At 34.9% G+C, this 18,793-nt stretch overlaps 1 protein-coding gene across 1 annotated transcript in view; it reads right to left on the reverse strand.

Moving 5' to 3' along the window:
- DNAJC1 (DnaJ heat shock protein family (Hsp40) member C1) overlaps window positions 1-18,793 on the reverse strand; it is a 106,647-nt gene that overhangs the window by 42,568 nt on the left and 45,286 nt on the right. The window contains exons 5-7 of the mRNA XM_032707866.1: window positions 18,272-18,369; window positions 17,112-17,205; window positions 7,293-7,383 (exon numbers count right to left, since the gene is read on the reverse strand). Coding sequence (XP_032563757.1) covers window positions 7,293-7,383; window positions 17,112-17,205; window positions 18,272-18,369 — 283 coding nt within the window. The remainder of the gene's footprint in view (window positions 1-7,292; window positions 7,384-17,111; window positions 17,206-18,271; window positions 18,370-18,793) is intronic.

Consider the following 18,793-nt stretch of genomic DNA (forward strand, 5'->3'; position numbering starts at 1 on the left):
TTAAGTGACAGAGGAAGACCTAACATAGATAAGACACCCTGCTGTTTGCTGACAATCAAAGGAACACAAAATCCCACCTAGAGAAGATGGCTGTACAACCTCAAACAAGCACTCAACCAAAATTAAAAAAACCTTATCTCTACTGTCTCCCATGCATATACAAAAAGATGAAGGAGTTCAGCATATCCCTTAAATACCACAATGGCTGTCATATTGAATTAAAAAAAAAAAAAAAAGAATTGAAGTCACAGCACCTTTGACATAGGGCTCCCAATAACCCATTGAAAACAGTTTCACCTCAGAATTTTCAAAGTCATTTTTTAAAACAGGAATGCATATAAAAATGGTTTAATGGTAACATCACGAAGGATTTTAGACAGAGGAATTTCAGAAGTTATATTCAGAGGTATGATGTCTCAACTTAAGGCAGCCAAGTACTGTTGCTTTTTCAGGTGAAGATGGAGAAAGCAAAACCTCACTGAAACTATTTCACCCAAACAACGGAAGTCCACAGGAAATACTTAGGAAGAAAACCTCCCTCTTTCATGCTATCTTTTCATTATCACCAATTCATGGCAGCCCAAAAGATACTTCCAATCTGACCTAGTGCTTCCCCCGAAGAGAATATGGATCAGGTTTTCCAAATAGTAGATAACGCCAAGACAGCTGAATCCTGTATCTGCTAAGGTTTGACAGCCAGCCAGGAAGTTGGTGCAGCTGCCACCACCACCACCTAATGTAAGGATGTGTTTGATTGTGCTGACAGTAGTGACAATTAGAGCTGTGATTCAGAGTTTTGAAATGCAACTGTTCCCTGAACACTTACTGTTGTCTTCTAATGGTGCTGGGTTTAGCCTATCCACTATAACAGAACAGGCTTTTAAAATGCATTTTTCTCCTCTAGTCTCAAATATTGTTCTAATACTGTTACACACAAACCTAAGTGAAATGCATGAAAAGCATTCAGAAAAAGATTTCACAGATTCTTCTCAGTATTGTAGACTGTCTGCTGGAGACCCAATCAGACCTCTACGCCCTATGTGGGCACCAATATCCAAATCCCTTGACTTTAATCAGAGTTACTTGTGCTCTACAACTAAAGCAGGGGAGAGAAAACAATCTTGGTAAAAACAGAGCCTAACTTCAAGCTCAACAGGATAAATGAATAGCTTACTCTCATTACTATTTTCTGAGAACATCATGTACTTCAACTGCCAAATTACAGTGTAGTAACTTTGCTAGTTTATTAAATAAAATAAAAAAACAAGGCAACAGCAGTAACTAAATGGAATCCAAGGTCATAAGCACAATGGAAATTTTTTGGTATCTACCACTCCAATGTAAAATGATTCATGACTTTACAGAGTTCTAGTCCTTCTGTAGCAGAAGAAATTTTATCATTTGCTGATTTCATACTGCAAGGATACTAGTTTTCTATAAGTATTTTCCACCTGCAGAACTATCAAGTTCTTTACCAGAATAATAAATTTGACTGTGTATTTAACAGAATTTAACAGATAGCACACAGCTAACTCTCATAAAGTATATAATTTTATGTTTCTAAAGGCCTCCAATACTATTCCTGTACTGGTTATACATTTTCCTAGTTTTTGGTGCCATGATCTGGGTTTTGAAGTCTGATGAATTACTTGCACATGGTCAGATACTTTGACCTTCCTTGTTACTTCTTCCATGCTGTTACTACATTAATTTTATCAGTGGTAGAATTAATAGTATCTGGCTAATGATTCCTTACTTTAAGATATATCAGCTGTCAGATAAGAAACCAGCTAGCCTTTTTGGATCAAGTAATCACGTACTAAAACAACAGTGCTTTTTTCCGTAACAAGTATCAGAGGTCCTGTATTTTAAAGTTTGAAGAAAAATATATACTGATTTTACATGTTAGTTGGTGTAAATAAAAAGAATTCAGAGAATTTTTCACAGAAAGAAAAAACTGCTTCATACAGAAAGAAATAAACCAAAAACAAGTTCTGAATTCTGCAAAGAAAGTATGACACATCAAGTTGTAGCTCCCTTTCTCTTCAAGACTTCTAAGCTTTAAGTATGAACAAGAATTCACAGAAAATATAGTCCAAAAAGACAGTGATGTCTTGAAAATCAAATGGACAGGCTGCCTGATATCTCATGCATTGATAAGCAAGAAATATGAACCACACACAGAGGTAGACAGCAAACATCCTTTTGCCAAATTAGTAAGATACTGCACTGAGATCTCTTTTTTCAACACTGTGCACTTACCTACAAAACCAAACCAAAGCTTTTAGAACATTAAAATTTGTTTTAAACGTGACAGAGAAAAATTCACTTGCACATACAGCAACACAGTCAGACAGAACACAAAGAACCCAGATGTCCAAAAAAATTTTTTACTAAGGTTTTGACAGTGTTGAAAAACTGGAGCAAACCATGTTCAATATCAATGCAAATATGGGGCAAACACACATATGTTCAAAAAAGTACACATTTCTGTACTCATAATAAAGTCAATGAGATTATATGAATGAGTTAGAGACAGATATACACCTCTACTGTACTGGGACCTACAAGCTAGTTTATTTTTCGAGTAAACTGACTAAAGACATGTTCAGGGATGAATGTATCCTCAGCCACAAAAAACTTCTCACAAGCTGCAGATTTTGATGCCTTTCATCTTTTTCTCTGAGTATCTATCCTTCCCCAAACTTCTAATTCCCCCCAAATACAAAAGGGTTAGAAACAAGGCTCCAATATTTGAGAGCTAATTTGCCTTCCAACAAATATACAATGAAATGTGGATTCTGCTCATACACTGCATGTTAGTGGAATATTTTCCATAAAATCTGAACCAAGTTTTGCGGGGAGAGGTATCGTACAAGCCTAGTTGAAACAACTGGGAAAAGCACATGAGCTTGCAAGTTCAAAATTCTTTCGGCAGGCCTGCCAAAACAATCAGTGAAATGGATGATACATAGTTTGCCATAATTAGGCTTCAGAGGTAACAATTAAGTGATCAGAACATTCATACCCACACCGACCAAAAAAGCATGCACGGCATGAATTAATTTTCTCTGAACCTGCCTGTCAGCAAATCATTACTGAGCAGACATGTCAACACTGCATTTTGGCAGAGATTAACACTAAACACAATTATCCAAGATATTTGTCAATTATTTGGAAGTAAAAGGAAAGTCACCTTCAGTATAGTGCTAGATTCCATCAGTTTGGTCAAAATGGTTTACAGGGATGAGGAAAGCACAGGAAGAAGTAGGAACATGGACCAGCTGGTAGTCTGGGACCAATCAAAAGCATTTTTGAAAAATATAGTTAAGGATCTTGTGCTATACCTGCACTTACAAGGGACTGTGTGCAAGGAACCTTTGATGTAAGGGCTCACAGTTATGGTGGACAAGCAACCTGAAATGAGCTATCAGAGCAATAGGAACTTAGGTAATCTGTGATTCTGTAAACAGAACAATAATCACAAAGGAACACAATTTTATGATATGAAGATGACAAAGTTTAGAAGACTATATACAAACCCAGGCCCCACTACATTGGAAAACTAAGTACAGAAGATCCACAAAAATTAAGTGCTAAAGAAATGCTTTATATTAAGGCACAGACAAATGCTAATAATGAACTACCGAAAGCTACATCTAGAGAAATCTATACTGAAATTAAGATATAACTATATAATAGTAAAATTAATTGTCTCAACAAACTATGAAGAAGAGAAGGCATTTCGAGGCCTTCTGATCAATATAATTTCTTGTATAACAAGATGCACAAAGCTAAAGGGCATCACTGGTACAAGTCAAACAAGACAAGTCAGGAGAGTCAGTATTTTTCACTGACTTTTGCCAATATGGGTCTGAAATAAACACATTATACGGAATGATCTAATGATGTCTCCTATCCTAGTTTTCACGAAACAATATAAAAAGCTACCCAAGCAGCATGCTGTATTCTGAGCTGTCTGGAAAGGGAGAACAACCAAGCCTAACCAAACATGATCAAATGTATAAAAGGTTTCACTACAGCTCTGGATGTTTGGTGGCGGGCACTTGGGTAAGAGTGCTTTGCTATAAGGCCCTGTGAAGAGACACATCATAACCACATCATACTACATCACACCACATCATAATCACCCAACACAGCCCTAGTCATGCAGCCACAGGACTCGTAACTTCGTACTTCAGTTAAAGCTTGAATGATGGGAGTGATAAGGAAAAAGCCTCAAAAAACTACAAACTATTCAACATGGTTTATAACTAGAAACAAAACAGTTACTTGCCACAGATTATTCCAGATGCCTTGTACATCACAACAAGAATTCTGGATTTACAATGCAAATACATTTGGTAACTGGGATGCCAGTGAAGAGTTCACCTGCAATATCTACCAGGTGCCATTTCTTTAAAAGGGCATATTGTAAAAATAAATGTAAAGTCTTCATATTGAAGGACAGGGAAAAGAAACTAAGAAGAATGGAAAGTAAGAGAACTACCAAGGCTAAGTATAAAGAAAGAAAAATAGATGCGTTTCCCCAAAATGGATGTGGTTGAAAGAAGTATCCATGCAAAAAGACCTTGAGAGTTGCAAGAATTTGTCCTGATAACTACTCAAACCTCGTAATTTAAATTTAAAAACTGTCAGTCATCTGTCCTGACACTGTATCTTTAAGTCATCTTCGTTTAATGACTATTTGGTTCAGCTAATACATACTCTATTTCACATCCTGTGACTATGAAGGACATATTGTTAAAGAATCATTCCCTGATGAAGAGATCACATACATGTGACACTACAGAAGAGGAAGAAGTTGAGAGAAAGTTTATTAATTAAAGCACTTTCATTTAAAAATAAATTTTGTGTTCTGATATCTAAATGTGAAAAATGCATCAGAAAACGTAAGGCAAAACATCTCTGTTTTTGTCCCTAAAACACACAGTTATCTGTAATTCCACACAAACCCATATTTCCTAGAGACATAAGATTATACTGTAAGTTGCTGTATTTCTGTAAGGTAAAGTTGCTATATTTCATTAAGGTAATAATGACCATTTTGAATGGATTGAGAAGTGATAAGAAGCACTGCAAACGTGCTACAAAACTAAATCAAAACTGTGCATAATATTGACTTACCAAGAAATTATTTTTTCACACTCCTTACCAAATACAGCACTTTAGTGACATCTTAATACTGTCCTCTTGTTCCTATTTTGCAAGTTATATTTTCCTCCTCCAGTACCATTCTCTGGTTTTAGTTCAAGCTGCCTACAGAATACTGCACACTTTGAGCAGGAAAGCAGGTAGACATGGGGGCAAACCAGAAATTAGGCCATGAAAAAACAAGCACTGTAAAACAGCTATTGCTAATCAGCATGAGATACGTTTACTCAATTAGATAGATGGAACTGTTATTATGAACTCACATCCAAGGGATGGTCTCTAAAATTAAGAAGAACAGGGGCAAATAAAATGCACATTTGGTGATTTACAACCTTTCTATGCTAATTGGGAAGTGACAATGCAGAGTAACATAATGAAATAAGCAAATTTAGCAGATGCTTTGCACATAAGCTTCAGGAAAAAATGATATAATTTTTTTTGCCTACAGTAACATGGATGCATCTCTTGTTCCTCTCTTGGGAGTCTTATTTATTTTTTAAAAAGGTAACTGACAGCTCATTCTGCTGCACTGCTACGGCTGACTAAATAATTCTGTACCAAATTTCAAACTCTGCTAATTATAGGTGGTGACTCTCAGTTCTTCTTGAGTTCCCTGCCAGCAAGCCTACTAAGGCAGGGCAGGATGCCAGCCAGTGACACGGGTGAGGACTGGACCCCGCTCTCACGAGTGAGACATGGGGGTTATGCAGTGTTGCACCCAGCAGTGTGACAGGGGACAGGGTGGTGCTTCTCTCAGAGGTCAGGGGTGACCTGGAGGGGGAAATGCACCAACCTCTCACATGTGGGCACTGCTGCTGAGGTAACAAAAAAAACAAAACAAAACAAAAAAAACCCCCGACCTTTCAGTGACACAGGAATCTGCACACTACAATTTAATGACTTTATATTTTCATTTGCACTTCTGCTTTCAAAAAATAGTCCTTTTAAAACATTAGTTCACAGATTTCAATGAGGAATGCATGCCAGCTATTATGAACAATGGCAATACACTGCTATCTGACAATTTAACAAGTTTTTAATAACCCAAGTCAAGACCCTTTTCAAGGGCCTATTTTGTGGTAGGTATCTCAAACATAATGGCAGGCCTCCCTAACAAGCATTAAATGCTTTATTTTCCTAGATTTGGCCTGGGTCCACGATGCTCACTGAGGTGCTGAATGTTATCCATTTTCCCAAAATGGATTCAGCTACAGAGAAGTTGGGAATTACCACTGAAACTGGATCTCTGCTGATTTTACAAAATTAAGCTATTTTGTAAATATAAATTATGCAGCTGTATTTTAAGTGCCTAACGGCTTATGCATACTCCAAGCTAGTAAATTATCACAGGGCACTCAATGCACTTGTCAGAATAAAGGAACTTAAAAGCATGCACTTAAGTATAGTAAATAAAGCAAGCATGCACATACAAACGCAGACAAAAAACTTTTCAAATTGTCTTCAGAAGAGGGTAGGTTTTTTGTAGGGTAATTCATTGTCAAAAGCAATGAACTGAAAAAAGAAAAGGAAAAGTCACCTATAATTATTCTGAATACTTTATTAAGGGAAATGTTAATTGCTTTCTCTGGTCTTTTTTTAAGAGTGTAAAGACTTTAAAGCACCTATTCCAACAATAGCATGAATCCATGTCTGAAGTCTGCATTCATGCATTTGGAAATTCACATTACGTTCACTTTCTATCACAAAAATCAACTCAATATATACACAAAAGAATTATTACACACGTTATTTTAAAAAATATTTACAGACAAAGAGAATACAAGAATGCTCAAAATTCAAGATGTCACTTTGGAAAATGTTTACTTCAAGATCTATAATTTTAAGATCTCCTGCTCCTGTAAAGCAACATTTCTAGCAAGGTATGTTCTTTTTGCTACGATACATCTATCACCTGAGTTTTATGCTTCTATAGGAAAAAAGCAGCAGCCTACTGCAAAATTAGCCACAAAATTAAAAGCTTATTTAAATTTAACAGCAGGACAGAAATATATAAAGCATGTATTTTAGGAGATTATAAAAATGTTTGTTCATATACATCCAGTGCAGAAGGCATTCATATTACATCTTTGTTTATTAAGACAGTGGTAAAAACTCACTCTGAAGTGTTTCAAGTTCAGCCTTAGCCAGGGCATCTTCTTTCGCCTTCATTTTTGTTTCTTTATATTCTATATATAATTGTCTGGCATCCTTTAAGAAAACGTTGCAATGGCATTAGCATCCTTATACAAACAAGTTATTGCAATGGCTCTGTTTTAAGTTCTCAATTAACCTCGAAAAAAATTTTAAGATATATTTGTTTCCTTGAGTTACATCAATTTTCAGTCTAGAAAGTATTTGCTCAGAATGTAGAATTTGTGTAATAAAGGTTCAAATGTAATAGCATTGATATTATAGACTATGATGCTCATTGACAACCTGAAAAGCAAAATGATTAGAGAAACCACCTACAGCTTTGGAAGAGGCCATGTACCTCCACCTTTGTTGACATCAACAATCTGGAAGTTCAACAGAGAAAGAAAAGTTTTTAATTAAAGTAGTGTGTGCAGGGACAAACAAAGGCGACTGCTAGGTAGCAGTCACCTTAGTGTGAACTCATTAAGGTAACACTAACTGCATGTTCCAGCTTGTTCCCCTTTCTTTTTTAAATCAACTTCTACATTGCCATTAAAGTGTTGAAAATAATGTATACTGGTTTTTTCTCCAAGGATTAGATTCCAGTTTGAAATCCATATACCAAATGTATACATAAAACTAGAAGTCTTGTCACAAATACCACAATAAGGTACACGTTTCCAAAATCTGATGAATTAATAATTATAGATTTGCATTGAAAGCTTTCCAAATTGAACAACTAGATTGCTGAAGTAAGAAGTATGGAGAGTTTTCTTACTCTCACTTACCAGTTTAAGAGATTTCTATACTCATTCAAAACCAAGGAATTTATAATAGAAATGCCGAAATACACAAGTTATTTATGTTTTCCAAGCATGCAGAATATCTATTGTATTACATAAAAATTACAGAATTAGAAAACCCCAATTTTAGTTCTTTATAGCTAAAAATAATTTCTTGTTATAACACTAACAGTACCATTTTATATATAAAAAGGGTGATTTAAACTTTAATGTAAAATGTATTGTAAAACAGTAGTAAATGGTTTTTTATAATTTCAACTATAATTCCACAGATTTGAACACAACCTGGTATCATTAACATGAAATAAGACATCTTAACAAATCTTGAAAAGAACAAACTGAGGTAAGCAGTCATTATTGCTGCCTCTAATGGTAGAAATCATTCAAAACCGTTTCTTCCTGCAAAGATACTGTGACACAACAGTTGTTCCTCATGTTATGCTGGAATCTACCCCTGCAAAGACACTTGAGGGAGGTGGGAAAACACAGGACAGGAACCAAGGCCCAGCTCTGAGCAGAACTTTGTAATGTTTTGGAGACATCTCATCAATACAAGTCAGCAGGCTTGAAGAACAACTCTAATTGCCACAAAAGAACAGTAAGGTTCCACCTCCTTCCAAAATACCTCTTTTTACTCTCTATTTGTCTTTACATTGGGTACAGGAAATGGGAAGTCACGTTTCTTTGCCAGGTGTATGTAGAAATCACTGAACACAGAAGTAATTTTAAAGAGTTTACATAACTTTTTGCTGCTGGAACATAACAGAACAGACCATCTCACATGCTTATAAGTTTTGGGTTTGGGGATGGGGAAGAGGGGTTTTTTGGTGGTTTTAGTAGAACTGTGGCTAAAAAAAATGTGTAGGTACAGGAGGACTAGTATTAACATTTGAGGAAATTTATTCAGTTTCTATGTTAGAACATTAAATTAGAAAATTAGGATCAACATTTATTCTCTTTTTAACATATATTTTATATATAATTATATTTATATTTATATTTTATATTTATTATTGGTTCTCTTTTATATATATATATATATTTACCTGAAATATGAATTCTCTACCACATATGGAAACTTTACTTATACTCTCCAGATCTGGACTATTTGCTTCATTAAGAAACAGGAACAGCCATAAATGCAATGGTTTACTTCTGCTGTAAGTTTGAGACATTTGGGTTGCGTGGCATACACAGGACTCAGACATACTGATATCCAAAAAACGCTTTTGTTTAAGGCTATGATTTCAAAATGGCTACAATTAACTGGCATTTAAATTTAACCCATTTGACACTGAAAGCCAATATTTGATGCTAAATTCTGGTGTAAAATCCATTATTGCTTGTGGGATCTCCAGACAGCAGGCACTAGGGGGTAACTGTCAATCTCTCCAGCACGTCAATCACAGAACAATTGGAAATGTGGCTCAGATGAAAATGAGACACAATAGCTGAACAACAAAGAAAACTAGTCAGAAGCACATAAATGAAATTTGGTAGTATTGTTGCTTTATAGATATAAAATGGATTATCACTACAAATGGAGTAATATGCAGGTAATAAAGGTAACATCAGTCTTTTATCTTATTGATAAGTTTATTATGGCTGATACCATAATAGCAAAAAAAAAAAAGGGAGACTGCACATTTTGAAGCACAGACAAATGTATACATATAAAGAAAAGCAAGGGAAAAAAATCAACTAAAAGCTTTATTCAAAATGGATTTTGAAGATTTGAAAATCAAATCCTTCCCAGAAAAGCATAAAAAATAGCTCTACAGGTTGTAAAGAGAAATTAAAAGGCATACCTGAGTAAAGATTTTAGCCATAGACACAAATTTTATGGGTATTAGACCTTACAGCTCAAAATGAAAAAAACACTAGAAAACCATTTAAATAGGAAGTTCTTTGAAGAAAACTTCTGCCTTAACATAAATAAGCCCATTTCAATTTACTCCTCATTAGCTTTCAATCAGTCTAAACAGGAATATTCATTTTCAAGCATACCAGTTTTGGTAGCATAAGTATTTAAAAATAGATTTATGTTCAGATTTTTTACTTTTCCAACATGATAAATTTAAGCAGTCGTTTTGCCACAATGCAAACATTTTAGGGCCCTGAAGACACTGGCAACATCGATACAGTCTCTTCCAATCTAATGCTCCTACCCCAAGAATTGGTAATGATTTTACAGCTCAAAATATGTGCAACATCAAAAATTTATACCTGACATATACTTCACCTTCTAGAGGTAATAATCATAAGAAAAGCAACATTTTTGTACTTCTGGGGATGGAAAGAAAAGAGACACACAAGTACAAAGTTTGGAACACTTCTAACTAAACCTTACCTAATCAGAAATATTTTGTTCTCATTTGCAGGAGTTTCAGAAGTTTTCAGAAAGAGCATCAATGCAAATACATTACTTTTTCTCATCACCAAAGCAGTAACATGTAATTAGTTAAGCAAAAATAAGAAGAGGGCTGATATATGCTGGTTTATTATACTACAATTTCAAATATAGACTTTCCAAAAAGGAACAGAAGGTAGAAAGAATGTATTGGAAATGCAAAGTTCTGCTGTTAGTATTTCTAAATTATATTTAAACTGTCATATATAAGAAGTTCCTGTGTTTACGCTCATATTTAATAAAAATTTTCAAAAAGTGTTGTGGAATAAAAATGAAAACACATATTTGCAATATTTTAATCACAAACAAGAATACTGAAAAATCCTTGAAAATATAGTTTCTCGCTTTATATCAGTATCATGTCATGTTAATAAATTTGAGATTGCCAAGACAAAACTGAGCTTGCATTATACAGAAATACAGAAATATGTGATACTGGACTTTCAAGGGGTTTTTTTCATTTGTTTGGGGCTTTGGGGTTTTGGTTGGGATTTTATGTGGGTTTTTTGTTTGTTGCTTTTAAATCAGCAGATACAGCATTTATTCACACTGTGCTAATTCTAGAACCGAAAACTTCAGTGCTGAGTAAGACTATGTCATTTTGGCCTCTCCTTGACTTTTGGAGAGGGTGATGAGGTTTTCTTTGTTTGTTTGCTTTGCGGTTTTTTGATTTTGGCCATTTTTTCCTCCAGTTAATCTTGCTGGTTTTCTGGTCTACCTCAGAAACACTGGAGATTAGGAGAGTGAAGAAAAACATTGGAAACAACTTGCTGTATTTGTCCTATGTGAATCTTCATTTCAGATTTTGTGATTGAATCAGTTCCACATCTTGGTTCCCTGGGTAAGGGATTGATACAAACAAAATGCATCCCCTCAGAATTTACAGTTAACTGAAAACTCTCCCACAAGCATACTTAAAATCAGTATATTGAAATAATTTTCTTTGGACTAATTTTTATTAAATCAATCTATAGACTTAAATACTTGTACGGAGTTCACGAACCAATTTTTTGGTTTTTTTGAGTGCAGTGTTATTGTACAATTTATATTAAAAAAAGAGAGAAAGGAATTAAATTAAATTTACTGCAACAGCTGACCTTCAATTTGTTATTTCTATGCAATAAAAATGCAAGCCATTATACCACAGCAAAAATACTCTTTGGATGGGTTTCTAAACCAGTGATTTCAACATATTATGGTAAGAAATAATGTTTAAAAAAAAAAAAAGAGTTGAACATAATGATTTATACTTCTCTTTGGCATTTTTACATCTTTGCCCAAAGGCAATCTAGTAAATAAATAAGAATTACATTATTTTCTCCTGTGTAATCAGAAAATCACGCTTCGACCTTGGAATAATACCAGGTGTGGTGAGGCTCTTCAGCTGTGCACAGCCTGTGGGCAGTTGCAGCCTGGTTCCCAAGCCTCGAGTGCACCAGGTGACCAGCAGCTGGCGGTGGCACTGCAGTACCTGCTGGGAATTCCACGTGCCCAGTGGTGAGACTAAGGCAGCCAGAAGTGGGAACAGAGGCCAGTGCTGCAAGGCCTCTCTGGGACCCATTTCACACCCCATGAAGCCTCATACCGCAACAGAGCAGTTCCATTAACTGAGAGCCAGTATTGCCTCACACACAGGAGCTCCTGTCGGATCTACGCTCCTCTGACATGTGTGGTAGGACATGCAGACTACAGTAAGTGATCTGAAGAAGCTGCCACAGCAGAGCAGGCAATTAAAAGCAAATTTGTTTACTGTCTTACATTTACTTGAAACTTTTACTGTGCACCACATTTTGTCTCCAGAGCCTCAAACAATACCCTGTTAGGCACAAATTATTTTTGCTCACTTGCATACACCCAGAATACTTGTTTTACCATCCCCTCTCCTCTGACCCGCTTCTAAGCTTCTAATTGACCTCAGGGTCAAGAGCTTCATCCCTACTTTGGTTCTCCCAACAGCTGTGAAATAGCAAGAAACAGAGCAAATGGGCAATCACTCGTGCCACACATCCTGCAACTGCTCACTCCCCACAAATTATATCAACATTGGTGCTGTACAGTGAATTGGAACATCAAAACCCTGTAAAGCTGGGGAATAAAGATATATTTAACCTTACCGACTTGAATAAAGCTCTTTTTTTAAAAAAAAAATATTTTTAAGGCATACATTATTAAATGCAATAAAGTTTGTTTTAATCTCACACCATTTTATATAGTCAAATGTGAAGAGAAAAACAACTCACAAATACATTTGCTGATCTAATCAAATCTTGCTTAAAAGCTAACTTGCCAAAGGAGATGCCCTGCTGGCAAAGCCTCTTGAGTTTAATGACACATTGCCAATCCGTTTAAGGCCAAAGCTGAACCATCTCTAAACAGGTGTTGAACTGTGATCATGGATAAAAAGAAAACCTGAGCAAAAAATGCCAAGAAATTAAACACCTCTGGGTCACTAGTTTGAATCTATTCCAGGCTACTAAATCAGCTACAGTAATTACCATCTGGTAGCCTACATAAAAATAAATTACTGGCCTTTTTGTTTTAATTCACTCTGTGCTACACAAAGGTCTTTATAAACACAAGTTTCAATTGTAATTGAAAGCTTTGTTGATAATCTCACTGGGTTTTACCCAGTGCAACTACATATTGAGCACGAACTGCCTTCTCATTACTGGCAAGCCACCAGAAGTCCTCCCATCAGCTCACTGCAAGGGTGTGTGCACTACACCTACAGGATTAGAGACAAAAGAAGGACACTTTATTTTCTTATAAAGAACTCGTTTCTGTCTGAAACAAACAGAAATGCTTTCTGTTTCATTACCCTCAGGACAAGGGCTCATGATTTAGTTGGTGTAAAAATAAAGCCATTCATTGCTAAACTTCACCACATCAACGTGGAGGAAAAGTAGTTGAAAGGAATACTAAGAAACACTCCTATCTTCTGTTTTCTGAAGGAAATATTTTGTGAAGAATAATTAACAATATTTTTTAAAAGACCACTTTTCTTAAGTTGTGTGTCTGCACATGCAAAGAAAAATCCCCAGTCAGCTGTTTTTGGAATAAACTGCAATTTATTTATGACAGTTCTTCCACAAAAGAACACATTAACACAACTGTCTGCTCCATATTGCATACACTACTTGAACTGAAATTCTTGCACACTACATGTAGCTAGTTTATTTCTTTCTAAGAAGAAATTTTAGTTCCAATGATAGTTTTAATTGATTTTTTGTGGGGTCTTCCCCCTTCTTCTTTTATCTATTTTTGTAAATAAAAAACTTTCTTCCAGGTCATTCTCATGAAAGAGTTAACTATAAATGACCTTAGAAACAATTTGCATTCTTTTCCTATCTTTTTCTTAACCACATTATAAGAATTAAACTTGGTAATAGTCTATGTAATTTACACTCCACTTAATGCTTCTTTCATAGCACAGATATTTGATTTATGATACATTTTGCATATTCAACTCCCTTCGTTTCTGCAAACAAGCTTAAAGATACTGTTTTCACCCCTAAATTTAACTGAACCAAATGCGTGGATATAAAAACCTATGTAGTCTCTCTCAAAATACAATTGTCAACAGTTTAAAAAAAAAAACCACTCATTTTCTTAGTTTCTCTCATCCTCTCGCCCATTTTTCTTCCAGTTTCTTGACATAAAATGCAGGCTACAATAAAATGCCATAGGCCATCACAAGGGCATGCAAACAAAGCATTTTTCCTCAGTGAAGGCCCACCTTAATTATTTTAAGTGCCTCCTTCTGAAATCTGACATTTTGAAGGAGGAAGGGAAGTAGGAGAAAGACACTCAACTGGACAAATGAGAGCCAGGCATGGGCAGAAGCTCAGCAACCTGAACCCACAGACAGAGCTGCTCTAAGCAAAATATTCACATTAACTAATGGGGGCAGAGAGAGATGCTAGGTAAAAGAAATTCAATATGAGAACAAAAAGTTTAAATAGACTTCTGCCTGTATTTTTTGTTTTGTTGGGGTTTTATTTGTTGTTGGTGTTCTTGGTTTGGTTTTGTGTTTGTTTTGTTTTGGGGTTGTTTTAAATAAAGTCTCCTCTGAGGAAGAACTTGTGTACACAGGCAGGTGGTTTAGTTTCCTTAATTTGAGGAAACAGTTCAGCTGTTTCTCCAGCAGGGCTTTGAAAAACTCAATGGTAGAAGAAACATCCAATTAAAAGTATTAACTCTTACCCTACCCTGTCCCAAACAGGGTTCATTTAAATATGGATGCATTTTTAGAAGTCCATCTACAATTGCATTAGTTGCAGGTGAATGACAGCCAATTTTGAAAACAACTTGTTGGCTCTTAAATGACTGAAGAAATCCTTAGAATTAAAGCAATAAACAACTAAAATTTGTAGTGTCCATTCTGATGTCAACCACTGCAATACCACGTTAAATAATCTGCATGTGTAACCTGGACATGTAACACTACTCAGTATCTGTAGGATCCTCCTTCTTCTAGAAAAACTGCCCTAGTGATTCTACTTACATTAAAAGCATGAAATACTCAGAAATCTCAAGCCTGTGTTAGTGTTGAAGAGAAAAGCACTTATATTCAAAACAGGATTGCTGTACCAGGGTATAATCTTACAAGTACAGATAACTTTTTACTCTATGTTGGTAACTGCAATTAAGCAGAACTTGCCAAAATGTTAAATATAACTCAAAAGAAGCCCAGACTCTCTGTCCAGGTAGCTACAACCTACCAGGCATCTTTTCAACTGTCATTTCAGAAAACAGCTCCAACATGAGGTCACTGCTGCTTTTACACCCTTCAAAAGAGGTAATAATTCTTTAAGTATTGTTAACTAATAAGCTACAGTAATTTATTTCAGTCACCTGAAGTCCTTAATATTCTTATTATCGAAGATTATATATGATGTATTGTATTTTAACTTACATAATTAGCAAGTCACATTAAACAACAACAAAACAAACCCTTCAGTTAAGCAGTAGTGTCATTCATATATGGAGCAACCTACTCTAGAACCACCTACTCTAGAACCTCCATCTCTTTTCTTCCTCCTTGCATCGAAGCCTTTCTGCTCTGACTTTCTCTACATCACGCTTCCTGTGCCATCAAACCCGTTTGATAGTCTCCAATTTTCCAGAAGTTATTGGACTTTTTTTTCTACTGCCATTAATTCAGTGAATCAGGAATCCAAAGAAAGGCTAAGTTCTACAAAGCACAAAACATCGCTTTTGTTGTATTCATCTTTTTTGCCTATTCTAAGCAGACATAGGAGCTGCTTTTTGAAGAGCAAATCTGAAACCTGTTATACTTATGTAACACTCTATGTCATAAAAGTGATAAGAAGCCCATAAGAAGTCCTAATTTAAAATTATTCATGAATCTTACTATATCCTGTATTTTTTGAATATTTTACAATCAAGACAAAAGGGAAAGTACTATAATTATGAATAAAGTTTTTAAAATGCAGCAACAGTTTGCTGACTTTAATTGTTTTCTGTCTGACTCACCTCAGTGAGGGATGAGCATCAAAGCTTAACTGGGACACAATAGTTGATTAAGCACAATTAATTTGCTTTAAAGCTTGCAAAAAGAAAGGTTTCTTTAATAAAACAGCCACATAGTTCTGATGAAATTTTTAAAAGAGGAAGAACTATTAACTTTTGCATCTCTTTGTAGGAAAAGTTAAAGGCTATAAAAATGGATGCTGAGAGACCAGACTGTATTGCATTTATAACTTTTACAAGGTTTTTGCTAACAAGGTATGAATTCTGAACTATAGGTTTATTTCCATCTTGAACACAGACAAAAAACAAACACTAATGACATTTATACTACTTGTACTTTTAAATTAATACCCAGTATTTCTGTAAACCAAGGTAAATCCACCTTGCATTCCCTGATCCATATTAGCAGAGACAAGGGTATTAAAAACAAAATCGTGTATTCAAGGGAAAATAAAAGAAAGAACAGGTGATATTAAAAAAGTTATTCTGATAACTGATCTGACAATACTTACACTGGTTGAATACCAGCTAAATTTTACAGTTTACACTATTAGATTAAAAACCACAATCGTGAGCAAGTCTGCCACACTGATGTTCACAAATTACAACCATACCTTTGTTACTTTATCTTAGTAATTCCAGGTATCAATTTGTATCATTATCCAGTGAATTAAAGAAAGGAAACTCAATCAGAAAAACCAATTTCACTGTTACCTCAAATTTAAATGACATATTAAAATTTGCTATGAAATTGCCAATTTGAGATAAAAGTACTTCTGTCAAAATCACTTAAAAGACATTGCTATTCCTAATTAGATGGATATATATCACTCTTCTCCCATCATTTATTCTTGTAGTTTTGCCTAACAGAAACTGCTTCCCTAGCATGTTAAGATTAATATCCAGTTGGAATATATTCATATCCCCATGAATTTGATATTAAAATTGCCTTCAAAGAGTAATTTATATACACACACACATATATGGTATGTGCTTGAGCCAAAATATTAATTAAGAACAAGTGCTATACATCTGATTATGCATAATAACACCATCAAGAAAAATAAAGTAATACAATTTAAAATTATTACTATTACCTGGAATAGCTGAGGTAAAGCTTTCACTGTGAGACAGAACCATATTCCCAGCTTGCATGGAAGTAAGTCATGCCATTGTGGTTTGTCCAGTATTCTGCAGTCAAATAAAATTGTAGTTTTTTCATTATTGCCACACAATCTCCAAAGAAAGAAAAGCCAAAGAAATTTCCCATTATCATTTAAGATGATTAGCATTTGTCAACTCCTATAAAAATGTCTAACTACATAATATTAAACATATATTTTGAATATTTAATTCAAAATATGTAACAGTTAACTTCTAATTATTACTGTATTTTGATCTCCTTAAAGGGCCTTTCTTCAGGAAAATAAATTCATAACCCACATAATCAGTTTTAAAAAAACCCAAATCAAAAGAACACTCAAGCCTCAACCAAGTGTTCACAAGTGCTGACAACCAGATATGAAGACTGTAGCATAAACAAAACAATACATAAAAATTAATGTCATTTGCAGTTCACTGGAGCATTACTCACTGATGTCATCAGGAAAGACGACAGGCAGAATGGTCTCTGATCTCCATCCCACATTGATCCAGTTCATACCCCTGCTGTGTGAACTATTTAAACCCTTTATTTCTTTCTATGAATCAATTGAAGAAATGGTGGTATCTTTTGGAGCGTCCTGAAAGTCACTATTTCCCTATGTGTTCCTTGACAAACAATGCGTTAGAAGCCTTTAGCAACACGCTTGGTTTTAAGTTGATCAGATAAAAAGCATTTAATCAGACAAGCATTAAAACCCCATAAAAACTCCTTGCTTGGTATAGTAACAAGGTTCAAATTAATTGAAATTCATTAATTGTAATCAAAGGCAAAAACCTTTTAAGACAGAAAAAGTCATAAAGTCTTCTAAAATCAACTTACAGAAATATTACACTTCGATAAGCCAGATATCATTAATTCAGCCTTAATATTTCAATTATTGTTTATCTGCTGGATAAATACCACATGTGAATTTACAAATCAAAACCTGAAAACACATCTACACTTGCACACTTTGTATCAGCAATGGCTGTTGCTACAAATACTGTTACTTTTCTCACAAAACATTTCAAAGACACAAACAGAAAATGGTAGAACTAAACCAGTAACTGACAAAATGTTTAAAATGCAGAAAACAAGAGAGTTCCTTCCCACCTTTCATTTTTGTCTAGGGCAGCGAGTTTGGCTTCATCTGTACTCCTGATGCCTGTTTTTTTCTTCTTGTCCCTCTTTTTTCTGCTAAGCAGTTCATCCTTGATGTAGAAAGAACTATGGTTACAGGTTATCATTAGCATGTAAACCACAAATGTTACTGGGACTCTTCTGTGAAGGGTAAACAGTAGAGTAGCATTTATGCAAATGCATCTGGAGTCCTACATGATTAAGTAAAATGATCTATCTTAACAATAACTGTTGCCATGGTATCCAGTCTTTAAACACACATGAAGTCCAGTTCTGTCACTCATGTGTATCTCCATAGCAATCAAAGTTTTCTAAGAGGAGAAAGCATTCAACTTGCCTCCTTTCTCATTCATCAACTTCGATAATGCAGTGGAAAATAAAAAAAGTAAATAGATGCTAATGTATGAATATTTTTCAAGTTATGTTAAGTCTTCTTCCTAGTCTACTAAGTGCAATAGACTTTTCTACGACAAAAAATAAAATTATCAAAAAATA

The sequence above is a fragment of the Chiroxiphia lanceolata genome, chromosome 1, assembly GCF_009829145.1.
Source record: "Chiroxiphia lanceolata isolate bChiLan1 chromosome 1, bChiLan1.pri, whole genome shotgun sequence".
Classification (NCBI taxonomy): Eukaryota; Metazoa; Chordata; class Aves; order Passeriformes; family Pipridae; genus Chiroxiphia; species Chiroxiphia lanceolata.